The 19,606-nt window shown below is 48.6% G+C and overlaps 1 protein-coding gene across 1 annotated transcript in view; it reads left to right on the plus strand.

Moving 5' to 3' along the window:
- Positions 1-19,606, plus strand: part of LOC144481803 (ADP-ribose glycohydrolase MACROD1-like) — a 1,226,842-nt gene that overhangs the window by 1,114,539 nt on the left and 92,697 nt on the right. The window contains exon 6 of the mRNA XM_078200949.1: positions 4,035-4,153. Within this exon, the coding sequence (XP_078057075.1) occupies positions 4,035-4,153 (119 nt within the window). The remainder of the gene's footprint in view (positions 1-4,034; positions 4,154-19,606) is intronic.

A 19,606-nucleotide genomic window follows, 5' to 3' on the forward strand; every position in this document is an offset into this window, starting at 1 on the left:
ACGGGACCCGGGTTCGATTCCCGGCTTGGGTCACTGTCTGTGCGGAGTTTGCACATTGTCCCCGTGTCTGTGTGGGTTTCCTACGGGTGCTCCGGTTTCCTCCCACATTCGGAAACATGTGCTGGTTAGGTGCTTTGGCCATGCTAAATTGCCCCTTAGTGTTCAAAGATGTGCGGGTTAGGTGGATTGGCCATGCTAAATTGCCCCTTAGTGTTCAAAGATGTGCGGGTTAGGTGGATTGGCCATGCTAAATTGCCCCTCAGTGTCCAAACAAATGCAGGTTAGGTGGATTGGCCATGCTAAATTGCCCCTTAGTGTTCAAATATGTGCGGGTTAGGTGGATTGGCCATGCTAAATTGCCCCTTAGTGTTCAAAGATGTGCGGGTTAGGTGGATTGGCTATGCTAAATTGCCCCTTAGTGTTCAAAGATGTGCAGGTTAGGTGGATTGGCCATGCTAAATTGCCCCTTAGTGTTCAAAGATGTGCAGGTTAGGTGGATTGGCCATGCTAAATTGCCCCTTAGTGTCCAAAGATATGTAGGTTAGGTGGATTGGCCATGCTAAATTGTCCCTTAGTGTCCAAAGATGTGTAGGTTAGGTGGATTGGCCATGCTAAATTGTCCCTTAGTGTCCAAAGATGTGTAGGTTAGGTGGATTGGCCATGCTAAATTGCCCCTTAGTGTCCAAAGATATGTAGGTTAGGTGGATTGGCCATGCTAAATTGTCCCTTAGTGTCCAAAGATGTGTAGGTTAGGTGGATTGGCCGTGCTAAATTGTCCCTTAGTGTCCAAAGATGTGTGGGTTAGGTGGATTGGCCGGGTGGGTTAGGTGTGGGGTGCAGAGTGGGTTGGGACAATCGGGGGGCAATCAATTAAGATTTGATTTTTCTCTCTCACCGAAAAAACAAGTCTGAAACTCTCCCGTTTTCTCGCTTGTTCGGCACTTTCCATGGGAATGCCGCCACCTATATCTTTCATACAATCCTACAGGGAGGCCATTCGGCCCATCGAACCTGCCACTGACCACCAAGGGGCAATTTAGCATGGCCAATCCAACCTAACCTGCACATCTGGACACCAGGGGGCAATTTAGCATGGCCAATCCCCCTAACCTGCACATCTTTCGGACTGTGGGAGGAAACCGGAGCACCCGGAGGAAACCCACGCAGACACGGGGAGAACGTGCAGATTCCGCACAGACAGTGACCCGAGCCGGGAATCGAACCCGGGTCCCTGGCGCTGTGAGGCAGCTGTGCTAACCACTGTGCCACTCAGGACGTCCTTGGATCCCACATATGGAGCCTGAACTGTAAACTCAAAGGGATGATACAAGTCGTTTTATTCATTCGGGGGACATGGGCGTCGCTGGCTGGGCCCAGCATTTATTCCCCATCCCTAGTTGCCCTTGGAGGGCAGTTGAGAGTCAACCACATTTGCTGTAGCTCTGGAGTCACATGTAGGCCAGACCGGGTAAGGACGGCAGATTTCCTTCCCTAAAGGACATTAGTGAACCAGATGGGTTTTTCCGACAATCCATAGTTTTTTCATAAGATATAGGGGCAGAATGAGGCCATTCAGCCCATCGAGTCCGCTCCGCCATTCGATCCTGGCTGCTATGCTCCTCATCCCCATTTTCCTGCCTTCTCCCCATAACCCTTCAACTCCCATTCCCAATTAAAAATCTGTCTAACTCCTCCTTAAATTTACTCACTGTCCCAGCACCCACCGCACTTTGGGGCAGCGAATTCCACAGATTCACAACCCCTTTGGGAGAAGTAGTTTCTTCTCCAACTCTGTTTTAAGTTTGCTGCCCCTTATCCTAAGGCTATGACCTCTCGTTCTAGACCTCTTGATTTGATTTATTATTGTCACATGTATTAACATACAGTGAAAAGTATTGTTTCTTGCGCGCTATACAGACAAAGCATACCGTTCATAGAGAAGGAAAGGAGAGGGTGCAGAATGTAGTGTTACAGTCATAGCTAGGGTGTAGAGAAAGATCAACTTAATGCGAGGTAGGTCCATTCAAAAGTCTGACGGCAGCAGGGAAGAAGCTGTTCTTGAGTCGGTTGGTACGTGACCTCAGACTTTTGTATCTTTTTCTCGACGGAAGAAGGTGGAAGAGAGAATGTCCGGGGGGTGCGTGGGATTCTCAATTATGCTGGCTGCTTTGCCGAGGTAGCGGGAAGTGTAGACAGAGTCAATGGATGGGAGGCTGGTTTGCGTGATGGATTGGGCTACATTCACGATCTTTTGTAGTTCCTTGCGGTCTTGGGCAGAGCAGGAGCCATACCAAGCTGTGATACATCCAGAAAGAATGCTTTCAATGGTGCACCTGTAAAAGTTGGTGAGAGTCGTAGCTGACATGCCAAATTTCCTTAGTCTTCTGAGAAAGTAGAGGCATTGGTGGGGCTTTCTTAACTATAGTGTCGGCGTGGGGGGACCAGGACAGGTTGTTGGTGATCTGGACACCTAAAAACGTGAAGCTCCCGACCCTTTCTACTTTGTCCACGTTGATGTAGACAGGGGCATGTTCTCCTTTACGCTTCCTGAAGTCGATGACAATCTCCTTTGTTTTGTTGACATTGAGGGAGAGATTATTGTTGTCGCACCGGTTCACCAGATTCTCTATCTCATTCCTGTACTCTGTCTCATCATTCATGGCCATCAGTAGATTCTTAATTCCAGATATTTTTATTCAAATTCCATCATCTGCCATGGCGGGATTCGAACCCGGGTCCCCAGGACATTAGCTGAGTTTCTGGATTAATAGTCTAGCGATAATACCACTAGGCCATCGCCTCCCCATGTTAGGAGCTAAACATCGCAGCTCGATCCCAGTGTACTAATGCGCATCACTGCAGAAAAGATTTCCTCGGATGCTACCGGGACTTGATGGATTGAGTTATAAGGAGAGGCTGGATAGACTGGGACTTTTTTCTCTGGAGCGTAGGAGGCTGAGGGGTGATGCGCGATTAAATCACTCGGGAGGCTGGATCATACCCGGGAAATAAAGGCTTTTATTAGTAACAAGAATGGAGCTTAATGCATAACAATACAATCCCAGACTAAAGGGTCACCAGGCAGTGCAGTGACCTTTATACTCCTACAGGTAGGCGGAGCCAACCGGAGTGTACCACAGAACAATACCAACAGGTAGAACACCCCAACCCTAACCCCAACAGTGACAACAGTAACATATGTACAAGTACCCATCGTGCTGACCATCTATGGTTCAGTACCCATAGTGCTAACCATCTATGGTTCAGTACCCATAGTGGTAACCAACTATGGTTCACCACAAGGGGTGACCTTATAAAGGTCTATAAAATAATGAGGGGCACAGATCAGCTAGATAGTCAATATCTTTTCCCAAAGGTAGGGGAGTCTAAAACTAGAGGGCACAGGTTTAAGGTGAGAGGGGAGAGATACAAAAGGGTCCAGAGGAGTAATTTTTTCACACAGAGGGTGGTGAGTGTCTGGAACGAGCTGCCAGAGGTAGTAGTAGAGGCGGGTACAATTTTGTCTTTTAAAAAGCATTTTGATAGTTACATGGGTAAGATGGGTATAGAGGGATATGGGCCAAACGCGGGCAATTGGGATTAGCTTAGGGGTTTAAAAAAAGGGGCGGCATGGATAAGTTGGGCCGAAGGGCCTGTTTCCATGCTGTAAACCTCTATGACTCCATTTGATTTGATTTGATTTATTATTGTCATGTATTAACATACAGTGAAAAGTATTGTTTCTTGCGTGCTGTCCAGACAAAAACATACTTGCGTTTGGGCTACATTCACGACCTTTTGTAGATCCTTGTGGTCGATGAACACTAGGTGGTATTTTTAAAATAGGGGTGGGAATTTTTACTGTTCCGTTCCGTGGCTCTCTCACTGGTATTTTCTTGGGGCAATTTTCTCAACACCAGCTATCTCTAATCCGGGGATGTCGAGAGAGTTGATATCTGTATTCAGAGCAGCAAATAAAAGCTACTGTCTGCTTCAATTTGACTCTATTCTTTCTACCTTCTGTCTCTCTGTAGATGTCATCCACACGGTGGGTCCCATCGTACAGGGAAAGGAAAGGCTTCCAGAGAAGGCACTCCGGAGTTGTTACATAAAGAGCTTGAATCTTGCCGTGGACAACAGCCTGCGGACGATTGTAAGTTGTTGCAGCAAAACGCGGTCGGACAATAGCTTCCAATTAAGGAGAGAATCTTCTGTTTCAAAGTGTCTGAGATGGGGAATCTTCATCCTTTAAAAAAGCGTCAACCCCCGCCCCAAGGACGCCATTCCAGTGAGTCCCAGGCCCTCCTGACATCTTGGCTTTCAGAACCGCAGAAAGGTTACAGCACAGAAGGAGGCCACTGGGCCCATCTTGGCCATGCCAGCCTGAAGACACCCAGGTGCCCTTTGTAATCCCACCTTCCTGCACCCAGCCCATGGCCCTCTAGCTTACAGCACTTGAAGCACCAGATCCAGATACTTTTTCCAAAGAGTTTAGGGTCACTGCCTCCGCCACCAACTCGGGCAGTGAATTCCAGACACCTCTGCGTAAAAATAGTTCTTCCGCGTGTCCCCTCTGCACCTGCTGTCACTTATCCTGAATCCATGTCCCCTGGTTCTGGAATTGTAGATCAAAGAATCCGAAATGCAGAAGGAGGTCATTCAGCCCATCGATATGCACAATGAGGGGCGTAGATCAGCTAGATAGCCAATACCTTTTCCCAAAGGTAGGGGAGTCTAAAACTAGAGGGCGTAGGTTTAAGGTGAGAGGGGAGAGATACAAAAGGGTCCAGAGGGACAATTTTTTTCACACAGAGGGTGGTGAGTGTCTGGAACAAGCTGCCAGAGGTAGTAGTAGAGGCGGGTACAATTTTATCTTTTAGAAAGCATTTAGACAGTTACATGGGTAAGATGGGTATAGAGGGATATGGGCGAAACGCGGGCAATTGGGACTAGCTTAGGGATTTAAAGAAAAAGGGCGGTGTGGATAAGTTGGGCCGAAGGGCCTGTTTCTATGCTGTAAACTTCCATGACTCTATCTCACCCAGGTGCTAACCCCATAACCGCATGCATTCACCCTAGCTAGTCCCCCTAGCACTAAGGGGCAATTTAGCATGGCCAATCCACCTAACATGCACATCTTTGGACACTAAGGGGCAATTTAGCATGGCCAATCAACCTAACCTGCACATCTTTGGACACTAAGGGGCAACTTAGCATGGCCAATCCACCTAACCTGCACATCTTTGGACACTGAAGGGCAACTTAGCATGGCCAATCCACCCAACCCACACACCTTTGGACACTAAGGTAACTTAGCATGGCCAATCCACCTAACCCGCACATCTTTGGACACTAAGGGGCAATTTAGCATGGCCAATCCACCCAACCCACACATCTTTGGACACTAAGGGCCAATTTAGCATGGCCGATCCACCTAACCTGCACATCTTTGGACACTAAGGGGCAATTTAGCACGGCCAATCCACCTAACCCGCGCATCTTTGGACACTAAGGGGCAATTTAGCATGGCCTTTGGAGTGTGGGAGGAAACCGGAGCACCCGGAGGAAACCCGCACAGACTCGGGGAGAATGTGCAGACTCCACACAGACAGAGACCCGAGCCGGGAATCGAACCCGGGTCCCTGACGCTGTTAAGTAGCCGTGCCAACCGCTGCGCCTCCATGCCACCCAATGGAAACAATGTTCTCCTGTCCATTCGATCTCTTCCGTCTGCATATTTGGAAATAATACATTCAATTCTTTCGTCCAAATCATTAATGTATATTGTGAATAGCTGGGGTCCCAGCACTGAATCCTGCGGGTTACCCACTAGTCACTGCCTGCTGCTCTGAAAAGGACTCGTTTATTCCCACTCTCTGCTTCCTGCCTGCCAACCAGTTCTCTATCCACCTCAATACAAAGTTGTAAAGTTTATTTATTAGTGTCACAAGTAAGGTTTACATTAACACCGCAATGAAGTTACTGTGAAAATCCCCTGGTCGCCACGCTCCGGCGCCTGTTCGGGTTACACTGAGGGAGAATTTAGCATCTAACCAGCACGTCTTTCAGACTGTGGAAGGAAACCGGAGCACCCGGAGGAAACCCACGCAGACACGGGGAGAACATGCAGACTCTGCGCAGATAGTGAATGGACTTACCTTGCATTAAGTTAGTCTTTCTCTACACTCTAGCTATGACTGTAACACTACATTCTGCACTCTCTCCTTTCCTTCTCTATGGAATTTTGTCCTTCATTGCTGGAGGGATGGAGTTTCAAAACAGCGAGGTTATGTTGCAGCTGTATAAGGTGCTGGTGAGGCCACACCTGGAGTACTGTGTACAGTTTTGGTCTCCTTACTTGAGAAAGGATATACTGGCACTGGAGGGAGTGCAGAGGAGATTCACTAGGTTGATTCCAGAGTTGAGAGGGTTGGCTTATGAGGAGAGACTGAGTAGACTGGGGCTATACTCATTGGAATTCAGAAGAATGAGGGGCGATCTTATCGAAACATATAAGATTATGAAGGGAATAGATCAGATAGAAGCAGGGAAGTTGTTTCCACTGGCGGGTGAAACTAGAACTAGGGGGCATAACCTCAAAATAAGGGGAAGCAGATTTAGGACTGAGTTGAGGAGGAACTTCTTCACACAAAGGGTTGTGAATGTGTGGAATTCCCTGCCCAGTGAAGCAGTTGAGGCTACCTCATTGAATGTTTTTAAGGCCAGGATAGATAGATTTTTGAACAGTAAAGGAATTAAGGGTTATGGTGAGCGGGCGGGTAAGTGGAGCTGAGTCCACGAAAAGATCAGCCATGATCTTATTGAATGGCGGAGCAGGCTCGAGGGGGCCAGATGGCCTCCTCCTGCTCCTGGTTCTTATGTTCTTATGAACGGTATGCTTTGTATAGCGCGCAAGAAACAATACTTTTCACTGTATGTTAATAAAGCTGACAATAATAAATCAAATTAAATACAGTGATGGAGGCTCGGAATCGAACCCCGGTCCCAGGAGCTGTGAGGCAGCAGTGCTAACCACTGCGCCGCCGTGTGATCACATAGATCCCTTGTCTTCACGGACCAGCTCCAATGGTCCAACCACATTTAAATGTGGCTGAGACAACAGAAGGGTTAAATTTCAATGTCAGAAAATAGCAGGGAAGACAAAAGGTACCACACTTAATGCTCACTTAAGTGAGATTATAGCAAAAGACTTGCCAATTTCCAATTTGTTGTTCCTCTCGGGGTGTCAGGACGCTGCTTGCGCTCGCTGATCTCATTTCGAGTGCATTGATAAATGAGATCGACAGCTTGTCACTGCATCTTTTATCAGTGTCATCACAAACCTCCCCAAGCACTTTGTTCCAGCACCGGGGGGATTGTTGCATTACCAGATCCACAAGAGATGGGAGCAGGATGTTTCCATTAGTCGGAGCGTCCAGGGTCCGAGGGCTCAGCCTCGGAGTAAAGGGATGACCCTTTAAAACAGAGATGAGGAGGAATTTCTTCAGCCAGAGAGTGGCGGATCTGTGGAATTCGTTGCCCCAAAGGAGGCCGGGTCATTGAGTGTAACTAAGAGAGGGATAGATAAGGTTTATTTATTAGTGTCACAAGTAAGGCTTACATTCACACTGCAATGAAGTTACTGTGAAAATCCCCGAGTCCCCACACTCCGGGGCCTGTTCGGGTACACGGAGGGAGAATTTAGCACCCTAACCGGCACGTCTTTTGGACTGGGTTCGATTCCCGGCTTGGGTCACTGTCTGTGCGGAGTCTGCAGGTTCTCCCCATGTCTGCGTGGGTTTCCTCCGGGTCCTCCAGGTTCCTCCCACAGTCCAAATGACGTGCTGGTTAGATGCATTGGCCGTGCTAAATTCTCCCTCAGTGTAACCCGAACAGGCACCGGAGTGTGGCGAGTCGGGGATTTTGACAGTAACTTCATTGCAGTGTTAATGTAAGCCTTACTTGTGACACTAATAAATAAAGTTTAAACTGTAAGTTGCTGGGGTACCCCACCCTTGCGGTACCCCACTGCATGCAGCCTGCTAACCAAAAAAAATGGCACATTTAGGGGCGGCACGGTGGCACGGTGGGTTAGCACTGCTGCCTCACAGCGCCTGGGACCCGGGTTCGATTCCCGGCTTGGGTCACTGTCTGTGTGGAGTTTGCACATTCTCCTCGTGGGTTTCCTCCGGGTGCTCCGGTTTCCTCCCACACTCCAAAGACGTGCGGGTTAGGTTGATTGGCCGTGCTAAAAAACTGTCCCTTAGTGTCCTGAGATGCGTAGGTTAGAGGGATTAGTGGGTAAAATATGTCGGGATATGGGGATAGGGCCTAGGTGGGATTGTGGTCGGTGCAGACTCGATGGGCCGAATGGCCTCTTTCTGTACTGTTGGGATTCTATGATTTCAGTGTATTAACCAGTCCTCATTTTAAAGTTTATTTATTTATTAGTGTCACAACTAGACTTACATTAACACTGCAATGAAGTTACTGTGAAAATCCCCTAGTCGCCACACTCCGGCGCCTGTTCGGGTTACACTGAGGGAGATTTTAGCCCAGCCAATCCATCTAACCAGCACGTCTTTCAGACTGTGGGAGGAAACCGGAGCACACGGAGGAAGCCCACACAGACATGGGGAGAACGTGCAGACTCCACACAGACAGTGACCCAAGCCGGGAATCGAACCCGGGTCCCTGGTGCTGTGAGGCAGCAGTGCTAACCCACTGTGCCACCGTGCCGGTTCTTGATTGGTAAGGGGATCAAAGGTTATATGGGGAAAAGGCGGGAGGGTGAGGTTGAGAAACCTATCACCCATGATTGAATGGTGAAGCAGAATTGATGGGCCGAATGGCCTAATTTTGCTGCTATATGTTATGGTCTTATGGAATAGACCATACAGCCTGCTCCGCCATTCAATACAAGTTGGGACGTCTTGTTGAAGTTGTACAAGACATTGGTAGGGCCACACTTGGAATACTGTGTACAGTTCTGGTCACCCTATTATAGAAAGAATATTATTAAACTAGAAAGAGTGCAGAAAAGATTTACTAGGATGCTACCGGGACTTGATGGTTTGAGTTATAAGGAGAGGCTGGATAGACTGGGACTTTTTTCCCTGGGGCGTAGGAGGCTGAGGGGTGATCTTATAGAGGTCTATAAAATAATGAGGGGCACAGATCAGCTAGATAGTCAATATCTTTTCCCAAAGGTAGGGGAGTCTAAAACTAGAGGGCATAGGTTTAAGGTGAGAGGGGAGAGATACAAAAGGGGGGCAATTTTTTCACACAGAGGGTGATGAGTGTCTGGAGTGCCAGAGATAGTAGTAGAGGCGGGTACAATCATAGAATCTTAGAAACCTTACAGTGCAGAAAGAGGCCATTTGGCCCATCGAGTCTGCACCGACCACAATCCCACCCAGGCCCTATCCCCATATCCCGACAGCTTCACCCACTAATCCCTCTAACCTACGCATCTCAGGACAGTAAGGGGGCAATTTTTAACCTGGCCAATCAACCTAACCCGCACATCTTTGGACTGTGGGAGGAAACCGGAGCACCCGGAGGAAACCCACACGCAGACACGAGGAGAATGTGCAAACTCCACACAGACAGTGACCCAAGCCGGGAATCGAACCCAGGTCCCTGGAGCTGTGAAGCAGCAGCGCTAACCCACTGTGCTACTGTGCCGGGCAAAATGTTGTCTTTTAAAAAGTGTTTAGACAGTTACATGGGTACGATGGGTATAGAGGGATATGGGCTAAACGCGGGCAATTGGGACTAGCTTAGTGGTTTAAAAAAAAGGCAGCATGGCTAAGTTGGGCCGAAGGGCCTGTTTCTATGCTGTAAACCTCTATGACTCTGTGATCATGGCCGATTTTGGGCTTCAACCCCACTTTCCCATCTTCTGGACTTGCGGATAGCGAAGAGCATTGTCGGGCAATACAGCAGGATATAGATAGGCTGGAAAATTGGGCGGAGAGGTGGCAGATGGAGTTTAATCCGGATAAATGCGAAGTGATGCATTTTGGAAGAAATAATGTAGGGAGGAGTTATACAATAAATGGCAGAGTCATCAGGAGTATAGAAACACAGAGGGACCTCGGTGTGCAAGTCCACAAATCCTTGAAGGTGGCAACACAGGTGGAGAAGGTGGTGAAGAAGGCATATGGTATGCTTGCCTTTATAGGACGGGGCACATTTGGAGTACTGCGTCCAGTTCTGGTCGCCGCACTACCAGAAGGACGTGGAGGCGTTAGAGAGAGTGCAGAGAAGGTTTACCAGGATGTTGCCTGGTATGGAGGGTCTTAGCTATGGGGAGAGATTGGGTAAACTGGGGTTGTTCTCCCTGGAAAGACGGAGAATGAGGGGAGATCTAATAGAGGTGTACAAGATTATGAAGGGGATAGATAGGGTGAACGGTGGGAAGCTTTTTCCCAGATCAGAAGTGACGTTCACGAGGGGTCACGGGCTCAAGGTGAGAGGGGCGAAGTATAACTCAGATATTAGAGGGATGTTTTTTACACAGAGGGTGGTGGGGGCCTGGAATGCGCTGCCAAATAGGGTGGTGGAGGCAGGCACGCTGACATCGTTTAAGACTTACCTGGATAGTCACATGAGCAGCCTGGGAATGGAGGGATACAAACGATTGGTCTAGTTGGACCAAGGAGCGGCACAGGCTTGGAGGGCCGAAGGGCCTGTTTCCTGTGCTGTACTGTTCTTTGTTCTTTGTTCTCCCCATGCCCCCCGATTCCATTAGAGATCAACTGTCTGTCTATACCACTGCCTTAAATCTTTTTTTAATATATTCATTCGTAAGACATGGGCGTCGCTGGCTGGGCCAGCATTTATTGCCTGCCCCTAGTTACCCTTGAGAAGGTGGTGGTGAGCCGCCATCTTGAATCGCTGCAGTCCAACTCTGTTCAGCTATGGGAAACCCACAACTCTCTGGGGGAAAGAATTCCAAAGATTCATAAGTGAAGGAGTGTCTCCTCATCCCAGGCCTTATCCGTCATCCTCTTCTCCTGAGACTCTGTCCCCATGATTTAGATTCTCCGACCGGGGGCGGGAAACAACATCTGAGACAAGCCCCATCTCAGTGAGATAGCTCCCAACTCAATCCCGTTCCATTTCTTCTCTTGCCCAATGCTATTCGTCTGAAACTGTGATGAGTAGATGCTGATCTCTCTCTCTCTCTGTCTGTGCACTGCACAATCATCTCCTTCCTAGCCTCCATTACCATGGGTTATTATCCCCATGGCTTCACGCCCCATTCCAGGCTAATAGTCCAGTGCAGTGATGCGCGATATAACTCACGAGGCTAGAGGTACTCGGGGAAATAAAGGCTTTTATTGACTACAACAATAGAGCTACCATATATAATACACGATCCCAGACTAAAGGGTCCCAGACAGTGACCTTTATACCTCTCCCAGGTGGCGGAGCCCGACTGGGATGTACCATAAGAACTATATTACAGGTAGAACAGCCCAACCCTAACCCCAACAGTAACATGTAGAACAACCCAACCCTAACCCCAACAGTAACATGTAGAACAGCCCAACCCTAACCCCAACAGTAACATGTAGAACAACCCAACCCTAACCCCAACAGTAACATGTAGAACAGCCCAACCCTAACCCCAACAGTAACATGTAGAACAACCCAACCCTAACCCCAACAGTAACATGTAGAACAGCCCAACCCTAACCCCAACAGCAACATGTAGAACAGCCCAACCCTAACCCCAACAGCAACATGTAGAACAGCCCAACCCTAACCCCAACAGTAACATGTAGAACAGCCCAACCCTAACCCCAACAGTAACATGTAGAACAGCCCAACCCTAACCCCAACAGTAACATATATACAGACTCATAGTACTGGCCAGACCCTGGCTCAGTACTACCTGGTGGGAACCAACGATGGTTCACCACAAGCAGTACTGAGGGATCTGATTAGATTTGATTTATTATTGTCACATGTATTAGCACACAGTGAAAAGTATTGTTTCTTGCGCGCTATACAAACAAAACATACCGTTCATAGAGAAGGAAAGGAGAGGGTGCAGAATGTAGTGTTACAGTCATAGCTCGGGTGCAGAGAAAGATCAACTTAATGTGAGGTCGGTCCATTCAAAGGTCTGACAGCAGCAGGGAAGAAGCTGTTCTTGGGTCGGTTGGTACGTGACCTCAGACTTTTGTACCTTTTTCCCACAAGAAGAAGGTGGAAGAGAGAATGTCCGGGGGTGTGTGGGGTCCTTGATTATGCTGGCTGCTTTTCCCCGAGGCAGCGGGAAGTGTAGACAGAGTCAATGGATGGGAGGCTGGTTTGCGTGATGGATTGGGCTACATTCACGACCTTTTGTAGTTCCTTGTGGTCTTGGGCAGAGCAGGAGCCCAGACCAAGCTGTGATACAACCAGAAAGGATGCTTTCTATGGTGCATCTGTAAAGGTTGGTGAGAGTTGTAGCTGACATGCCAAATTTCCTTAGTCTTCTGAGAAAGTAGAGGCGTTGGTGGGGCTTTCCTATCTATAGTGTCGGCATGGGGGGGACCAGGACAGGTTGTTTGTGATCTGGACACCTAAAAACCTGAAGCTCTCGACCCTTTCTACTTCGTCCCCGTTGATGTAGACAGGGGCATGTTCTCCTTTACGCTTCCTGAAGTCGGTGACAATCCTCTTCGTTGTGTTGACATTGAGGGAGAGATTATTGTTGCCGCACCAGTTCACCAGATTCTCTATCTCACAGTGCAGCACAGGCAAAGGTACCATCCTTTCAATGAGACCTGAAACATTTTTTTTATTACTCATTCATGGGACATGGACGTCGCTGGCTGGGCCCAGCATTTATTGTCCATCCCTAGTTGCCCTTAGAGGGCAGTTGAGAGTCAACCACATTGCTGTGGCTCTGGAGTCACATGTAGGCCAGACCGGGTAAGGACGGCAGATTTCCATCTCTAAAGGGCATTGGGGTGGCACAGTGGTTAGCACTGCTGCCTCACAGCGCCAGGGACCCGGGTTCAATTCCTGGCTTGGGTCACCGTTTGTGTGGAGTCTGCACGTTCTCCCCCCGTGTCTGCGTTGGTTTCCTCCGGGTGCTCCGGTTTCCTCCCACAGTCCAGAGAAGTTTGGGTTAGGTGATTGGCCGGGGTAAATTGCCCCTTAGTATCAGGGGGACTAGCTAGAATAAATACATGGTGTTATGGGGATAGGGCCTGGGTGGGATTGTGGTCGGTGCAGACTCGATGGGCTGAATGGCCTCCTTCTGCACTGTAAGATTCTATGATTTGATGATAATGAACCAGATTTTTCTATATGCATTCATGGGACATGGGCGTCGCTGGCTGGGCCCAGCATTTATTGCCCATCCCTAGTTGCCCTTGGAGGGCAGTTGAGAGTCAACCACATTGCTGTGGCTCTGGAGTCACATGTAGGCCAGACCGGGGTAAGGACGGCAGATTTCCTTCCCTTAAGGACATTAGTGAACCAGGTGGGTTTTTCTGACAATCGACAATGGTTACATAAGATATAGGAGCAGAATTAGGCCATTCAGCCCATCGAGTCCACTCCGCCATTCGATCATGGCTGATATGCTCCTCATCCCCATTTTCCTGCCTTCTCCCCTTAACCCTTCAACCCATTCCCAATTAAAAATCTGTCTAACTCCTCCTTAAATTTACTCACTGTCCCAGCATCCACCGCACTTTGGGGGAGTGAATTCCACAGATTCACCACCCCTTTGGGAGAAGTAGTTTCTCCTCCAACTCTGTTTTAAATTTGCTGCCCCTTATCCTAAGGCTTCTTGTCCATGGACATCAGTAGATTCTTAATTCCAGATATTTTATTCAAATTCTACCATCCGCCGTGGCGGGATTCGAACCCAAGTCCCCCAGAACATTTGCTGAGTTTCTGGATTATTAGTCTAGTGATAGTACCACTAGGCCATCCCCTCCACTGATGTCCTGTATACTATCGAAGGTGGATGTCAGTGCTCCAACAACCACTATCTTGAAGTGAGTGTCTTGCGACTGATATTCATCCCTCAATCAACCTTGAAAGAACCACAGGTTATCTGGTCATAATAGTTTGTTGGACGTTTCTGCGCACAGATTGGCAGCCACATTCCCGACGTGACTATAGTTAACACACTTCAAAAATACTTTACTGGCTAGAAGACTGTAGCATACTGAAATTGTGATCGGTGCTATCAAGGGTGGCACGGTGGCACAGTGGTTAGCACTGCTGCCTCACAGCACCAGGGATACGGATTTGATTCCCAGCTTGGGTTACTATCTGTGCAAAGTCTCCATGTTCTCCCCCGTGTTTGCGTGGGTTTCCTCCGGGTGCTCTGGTTTCCTGCTACAGTCCGGAAGATGTGCAGGTTAGGTGGATTGGCCATGCTAAATTGCCCCTTAGTGTCCAAAGATGTGTGAGTTAGGTGGATTGGCCATGCTAAATTGCCCCTTAGTGTCCAAAGATGTGTGGGTGAGGTGGATTGGCCATGTTAAATTGCCGCATAGTGTCCAAAAACTTCTTGTTAGGTGGGTTGGCCATGCTAATTTGCCCCTTAGTGTCCAAAGATGTGTAGGTAAGATGGATTAGCCATACTAAATTGCCGCTTAGTGTCCAAACATGTTTGGGTTAGGTGGATTGGCCATGCTAAATTGCCCCTTAGTGTCCAAAGATGTGCAGGTTAGGTGGATTGGCCATGCTAAATTGCCCCTTAGTGTCCAAAGATGTGCAGGTTAAGTGGATTGGCCATGCTAAATTGCCCCTTAGTGTCCAAAGATGTGTAGGTTAGATGGATTAGCCATACTAAATTGCCGCTTAGTGTCCAAACATGTTTGGGTTAGGTGGATTGGCCATGCTAAATTGTCCCTTAGTGTCCAAAGATATGCAGGTTAAGTGGATTGGCCATGCTAAATTGCCCCTTAGTGTCCAAAGATGTGCGGGTTAAGTGGATTGGCCATGCTAAATTGCCCCTTAGTGTCCAAAGATGTGCAGGTTAGCTGGATTGGCCATGCTAAATTGCCCCTTAGTGTCCAAAGATGTGCAGGTTAGCTGGATTGGCCATGCTAAATTGCCCCTTAGTGTTCAAAGATGTGTAGGTTAGATGGATTAGCCATGCTAAATTGCCGCTTAGTGTCCAAACATGTTTGGGTTAGGTGGATTGGCCATGCTAAATTGCCCCTTAGTGTCCAAAGATGTGCAGGTTAGCTGGATTGGCCATGCTAAATTGCCCCTTAGTGTTCAAAGATGTGTAGGTTAGATGGGTTAGCCATGCTAAATTGCCGCCTAGTGTCCAAACATGTTTGGGTTAGGTGGATTGGCCATGCTAAATTGCCCCTTAGTGTCCAAAGATGTGCAGGTTAGGTGGATTGGCCATGCTAAATTGCCCCTTAGTGTCCAAAGATGTGCAGGTTAGCTGGATTGGCCATGCTAAATTGCCCCTTAGTGTTCAAAGATGTGTAGGTTAGATGGATTAGCCATGCTAAATTGCCGCTTAGTGTCCAAACATGTTTGGGTTAGGTGGATTGGCCATGCTAAATTGCCCCTTCGTGTCCAAAGATGTGCGGGTTAGGTGGATTGGCCATGCTAAATTGCCCCTTCGTGTCCAAAGATGTGTGGGTTAGGTGGATTGGCTATGCTAAATTCTCCCTCAGTGTAACCCGAACAGGCGCTGGAGTGTGGCGACTGGGGGATTTTCACAGTAACTTCATTGCAGTGTTAATGTCAGCCTACTTGTGACACCAATAAATAAAATAAAAATAATGCAAGCCTCCCTTGCTAATCCAGTGTAATAATTATAGTGTGAGCTGGTACCCTGCTGTGTTCTTGGCACCTGAATCGGAGTTCAGTTGGGCCATCCATTGGTAAGCTGTTCGGGTGAGATGACGGCATGTGGGTGGGGGCTGTTAGGTTGGAAGGTCTCTGACCGAACGAGCACTGAGTGGTGGGTGCCTGCCCCCGCAACGACCTCCGGCGCGGGAGTTAAAACTCAGGCAGTTTTCCAGCCCCTAATCCTGAGTCACCCCTTCCTCTTGTGGCCGACTCTGGCCTGAAAGTATTCCTCCCCAGATCTTATCTCATGACCTCTCGCCTGAGGTACCAGGGGGCCATGGGCTGCTCTGCCCCTTTGCAAGACAGAGAGAGCTGATGGGTGGTGAATTAACCTGAGGGTCACCTCAGACAAGGCGCTCGGTGGAGACAAAGCTTGAAGTTTATTTATTAGTGCCACGAGTATGCTTACATTATTTGATTTGATTTGATTTATTATTGTCACATGTATTAACATGCAGTGAAAAGTATTGTTGCTTGCGCGCTATACAGACAAAGCATACCGTTCATAGACAAGGAAAGGAGAGGGTGCAGAATGTAGTGTTACAGTCATAGCTAGGGTGTAGCGAAAGATCAACTTAATGCGAGGTAGGTCCATTCAAAAGTCTGACAGCAGCAGGGAAGAAGCTGTTCTTGAGTCAGTTGGTACGTTACCTCAGACTTTTGTATCTTTTTCCCGATGGAAGAAGGTGGAAGAGAGAATGTCCGGGGTGCGTGGGGTCCTTAATTATGCTGGCTGCTTTTCCCGAGGCAGCGGGAAGTGTAGACAGAGTCAATGGATGGGAGGCTGGTTTGTGTGATGGATTGGGCTACATTCACGACCTTTTGTAGTTTCTTGCAGTCTGGGGCAGAGCAGGAGCCCAGACCAAGCTGTGATACAACCAGAAAGAATACTTTCTATGGTGCATCTTTCAAAGTTGGTGAGAGTCGTAGCTGACATGCCAAATTTCCTTAGTCTTCTGAGAAAGCAGCGGCGTTGGTGGGGCTTTCTTAAGTATAGTGTCGGCATGGGGGGACCAGGACAGGTTGTTGGTGATCTGGACACCTAGCAAATTGAAGCTCTCGACCCTTTCTACTTCATCCCCGTTGATGTAGACAGGGGCATGTTCTCCTGCAATGAAGTTACTGTGAAAATCCCCTCATCGCCACACTCTGGCACCTGTTTGGGTAACACTGAGGGAGAATTTAGCACGGCCAATGCGCCCTAACCAGCACGTCTTTCGGACTGTGAGAGGAAACCGGAGCACCCGGAGGAAACCCACGCAGACACGGGGGGAGAACGTGCAGACTCCGCACAGACAGTGACCCAAGCCGGGAATCGAACCCTGGGTCCCTGGCGCTGTGAGGCAGCAGTACTAAACACCGTTCTGAAAACATTTTTTTTATTACTCATTCATGGGACATGGGCGTCGCTGGTTGGGCCAGCATTTATTGCCCATCCCTAGTTGCCCTTGGAGGGCAGTTGAGAGTCAACCACATTGCTGTGGCTCTGGAGTCACATTTAGGCCAGACCGGGTACGGACGGCAGATTTCCTTCCCTAAAGGACATTAGTGAACCAGATTTTCTGACAATGGGTCATCAGTAGATTCTTAATTCCAGATATTTTTTATTGAATTCAAATTCCACCATCTGCCGTGGCAGGGATTCGAACCCGGGTCCCCCAGGACATTAGCTGAGTTTCTGGATTAATAGTCTAGCGATAATACCACTAGGCCATCACCTCCTCACCATAAGGAGTGTATTGTATTTCCTTTGACATCGTTGTACACCGTTCGTCTCAGATCGTCTACAAGCCCGGTCCTGAGATCCGTCCTCGCCAGATAAAGTAGAAGTTTATTGATTAGTCACAAGTGGGCTTACATTAACACTGCAATGAAGTTACTGTGAAAATCCCCTAGTCGCCCACACTCCGGCGCCTGTCCGGGTTACACTGAGGGAGAATTTAGCACCTAACCAGCACGTCTTTCGGACTGTGGGAGGAAACCGGAGCACCCGGAGGAAACCCACGCAGACACGGGGAGAATGTGCAAACTCCGCACAGACAGTGACCCAAGCCGGGAATCGAAGCCGGGTCCCTGGCGCTGTGAGGCAGCAGTGCTAACCCACTGTGCCACCGTGCCGCCCCATAGCTTCTTGATTGGTAAGAGGATCAAAGGTTATATGGGGAAAAGGCGGGAGGGTGGGGTTGAGAAACGTTCAGCCATGATCGAATGGTGAAGCAGAATTGATGGGCCAAACGGCCTAATTTTGCTGCTGTACATTATGGTCTTATGGAATGGACCATACCAAATGGGCGGCACGGTAGCACAGTGGCTAGCACTGCTGCTTCACAGCTCCAGGGTCCCGGGTTCGATTCCCGGCTTGGGTCACTGTCTGTGTGGAGTTTGCACATTCTCCTCGTGTCTGCGTGGGTTTCCTCCGGGTGCTCCGGTTTCCTCCCACAGTCCAAAGATGTGCGGGTTAGGTTGATTGGCCGTGCTAAAATTGCCCCTTAGTGTCCTGAGGTGCGTAGGTTAGAGGGATTAGTGGGTAAAATATGTAGGGATATGGGGGTAGGGTCTGGGTGGGATTGTGGTCGGTGCAGACTCGATGGGCCGAATGGCCTCTTTCTGTACTGTAGGGCTTCTATGATGAATACAGCCTGCTCCGCCATTCAGTACAAGTTGGGATGTCTTGTTGAAGTTGTACAAGACGTTGGTAAGGCCACACTTGGAATACTGTGTACAGTTCTGGTCACCCTATTAGAGATAGGATATTATTAAACTAGAAAGAGTGCAGAAAAGGTTTACTAGGATGCTACCGGGGACTTGATGGTTTGAGTTATAAGGAGAGGCTGGATAGACTGGGACTTTTCTCTCTGGAGCGTAGGAGACTGAGGGGTGATCTTATAGAGGTCTATAAAATAATGAGGGGCACAGATCAGCTAGATAGTCAACATTTTTTCCCAAAGGCAGGGGAGTCTAAAACTAGAGGGCATAGGTTTAAGGTGAGTGGGGAGAGATACAAAAGGGTTCAGAGGGCCAACCATTATTCTGTAAATTGAGTTTGTGTCTTTATATGCCCTGTTTGTGAACAGAATTCCCACTCACCTGAAGAAGGAGCTTAAGTCTCCGAAAGCTTGTGTGGCTTTTGCTACCAAATAAACCTGTTGGACTTTAACCTGGTGTTGTTAAACTTCTTACTGTGTTTACCCCAGTCCAACGCCGGCACCTCCACATTAATTTTTTCACACAGAGGGTGGTGAGTGTCTGGAACGAGCTGCCAGAGGCAGTAGTAGAGGCGGGTACAGTTTTGTCTTTTAAAAAGCGTTTAGACAGTTACTTGGGTAAGATGGGTAGAGAGGGATATGGGCCAAATGCGGGCAATTGAGACTAGCTTAGTGGTTAAAAAAAAGGGGCGGCATGGACAAGTTGGGCCGAAGGGCCTGTTTCCATGCTCTATGACTCTAAAACCTGCCTTTGCTTTCCCTGTTGCGCTCAGATTAACGTTGTGGTAACCCACGTGTGGTGTGAGCTAACTGCCGGGTGGCTTCAGACAAAGCGTACTGTCTTGTTAGCGTCTCCTTGATTAGCCAATCGCTGCTGCAGAGCTGTCGACAGACAAGGGAAAGGGAGGCCAATGATTCTGATTGCATCGTCTGCAACCACCCATCACTGAGTGGAAATACAATGCCTCTAGGGTTTCCATTCAAGTCTTTGTCAACATTCTCACCACACAATGACTAATGCAACACTTAGGGAGATGGTTCATTATTTATGAAGCGCGCAC

Source organism: Mustelus asterias, chromosome 33 (genome assembly GCF_964213995.1).
Source record: "Mustelus asterias chromosome 33, sMusAst1.hap1.1, whole genome shotgun sequence".
Taxonomy (NCBI): Eukaryota; Metazoa; Chordata; class Chondrichthyes; order Carcharhiniformes; family Triakidae; genus Mustelus; species Mustelus asterias.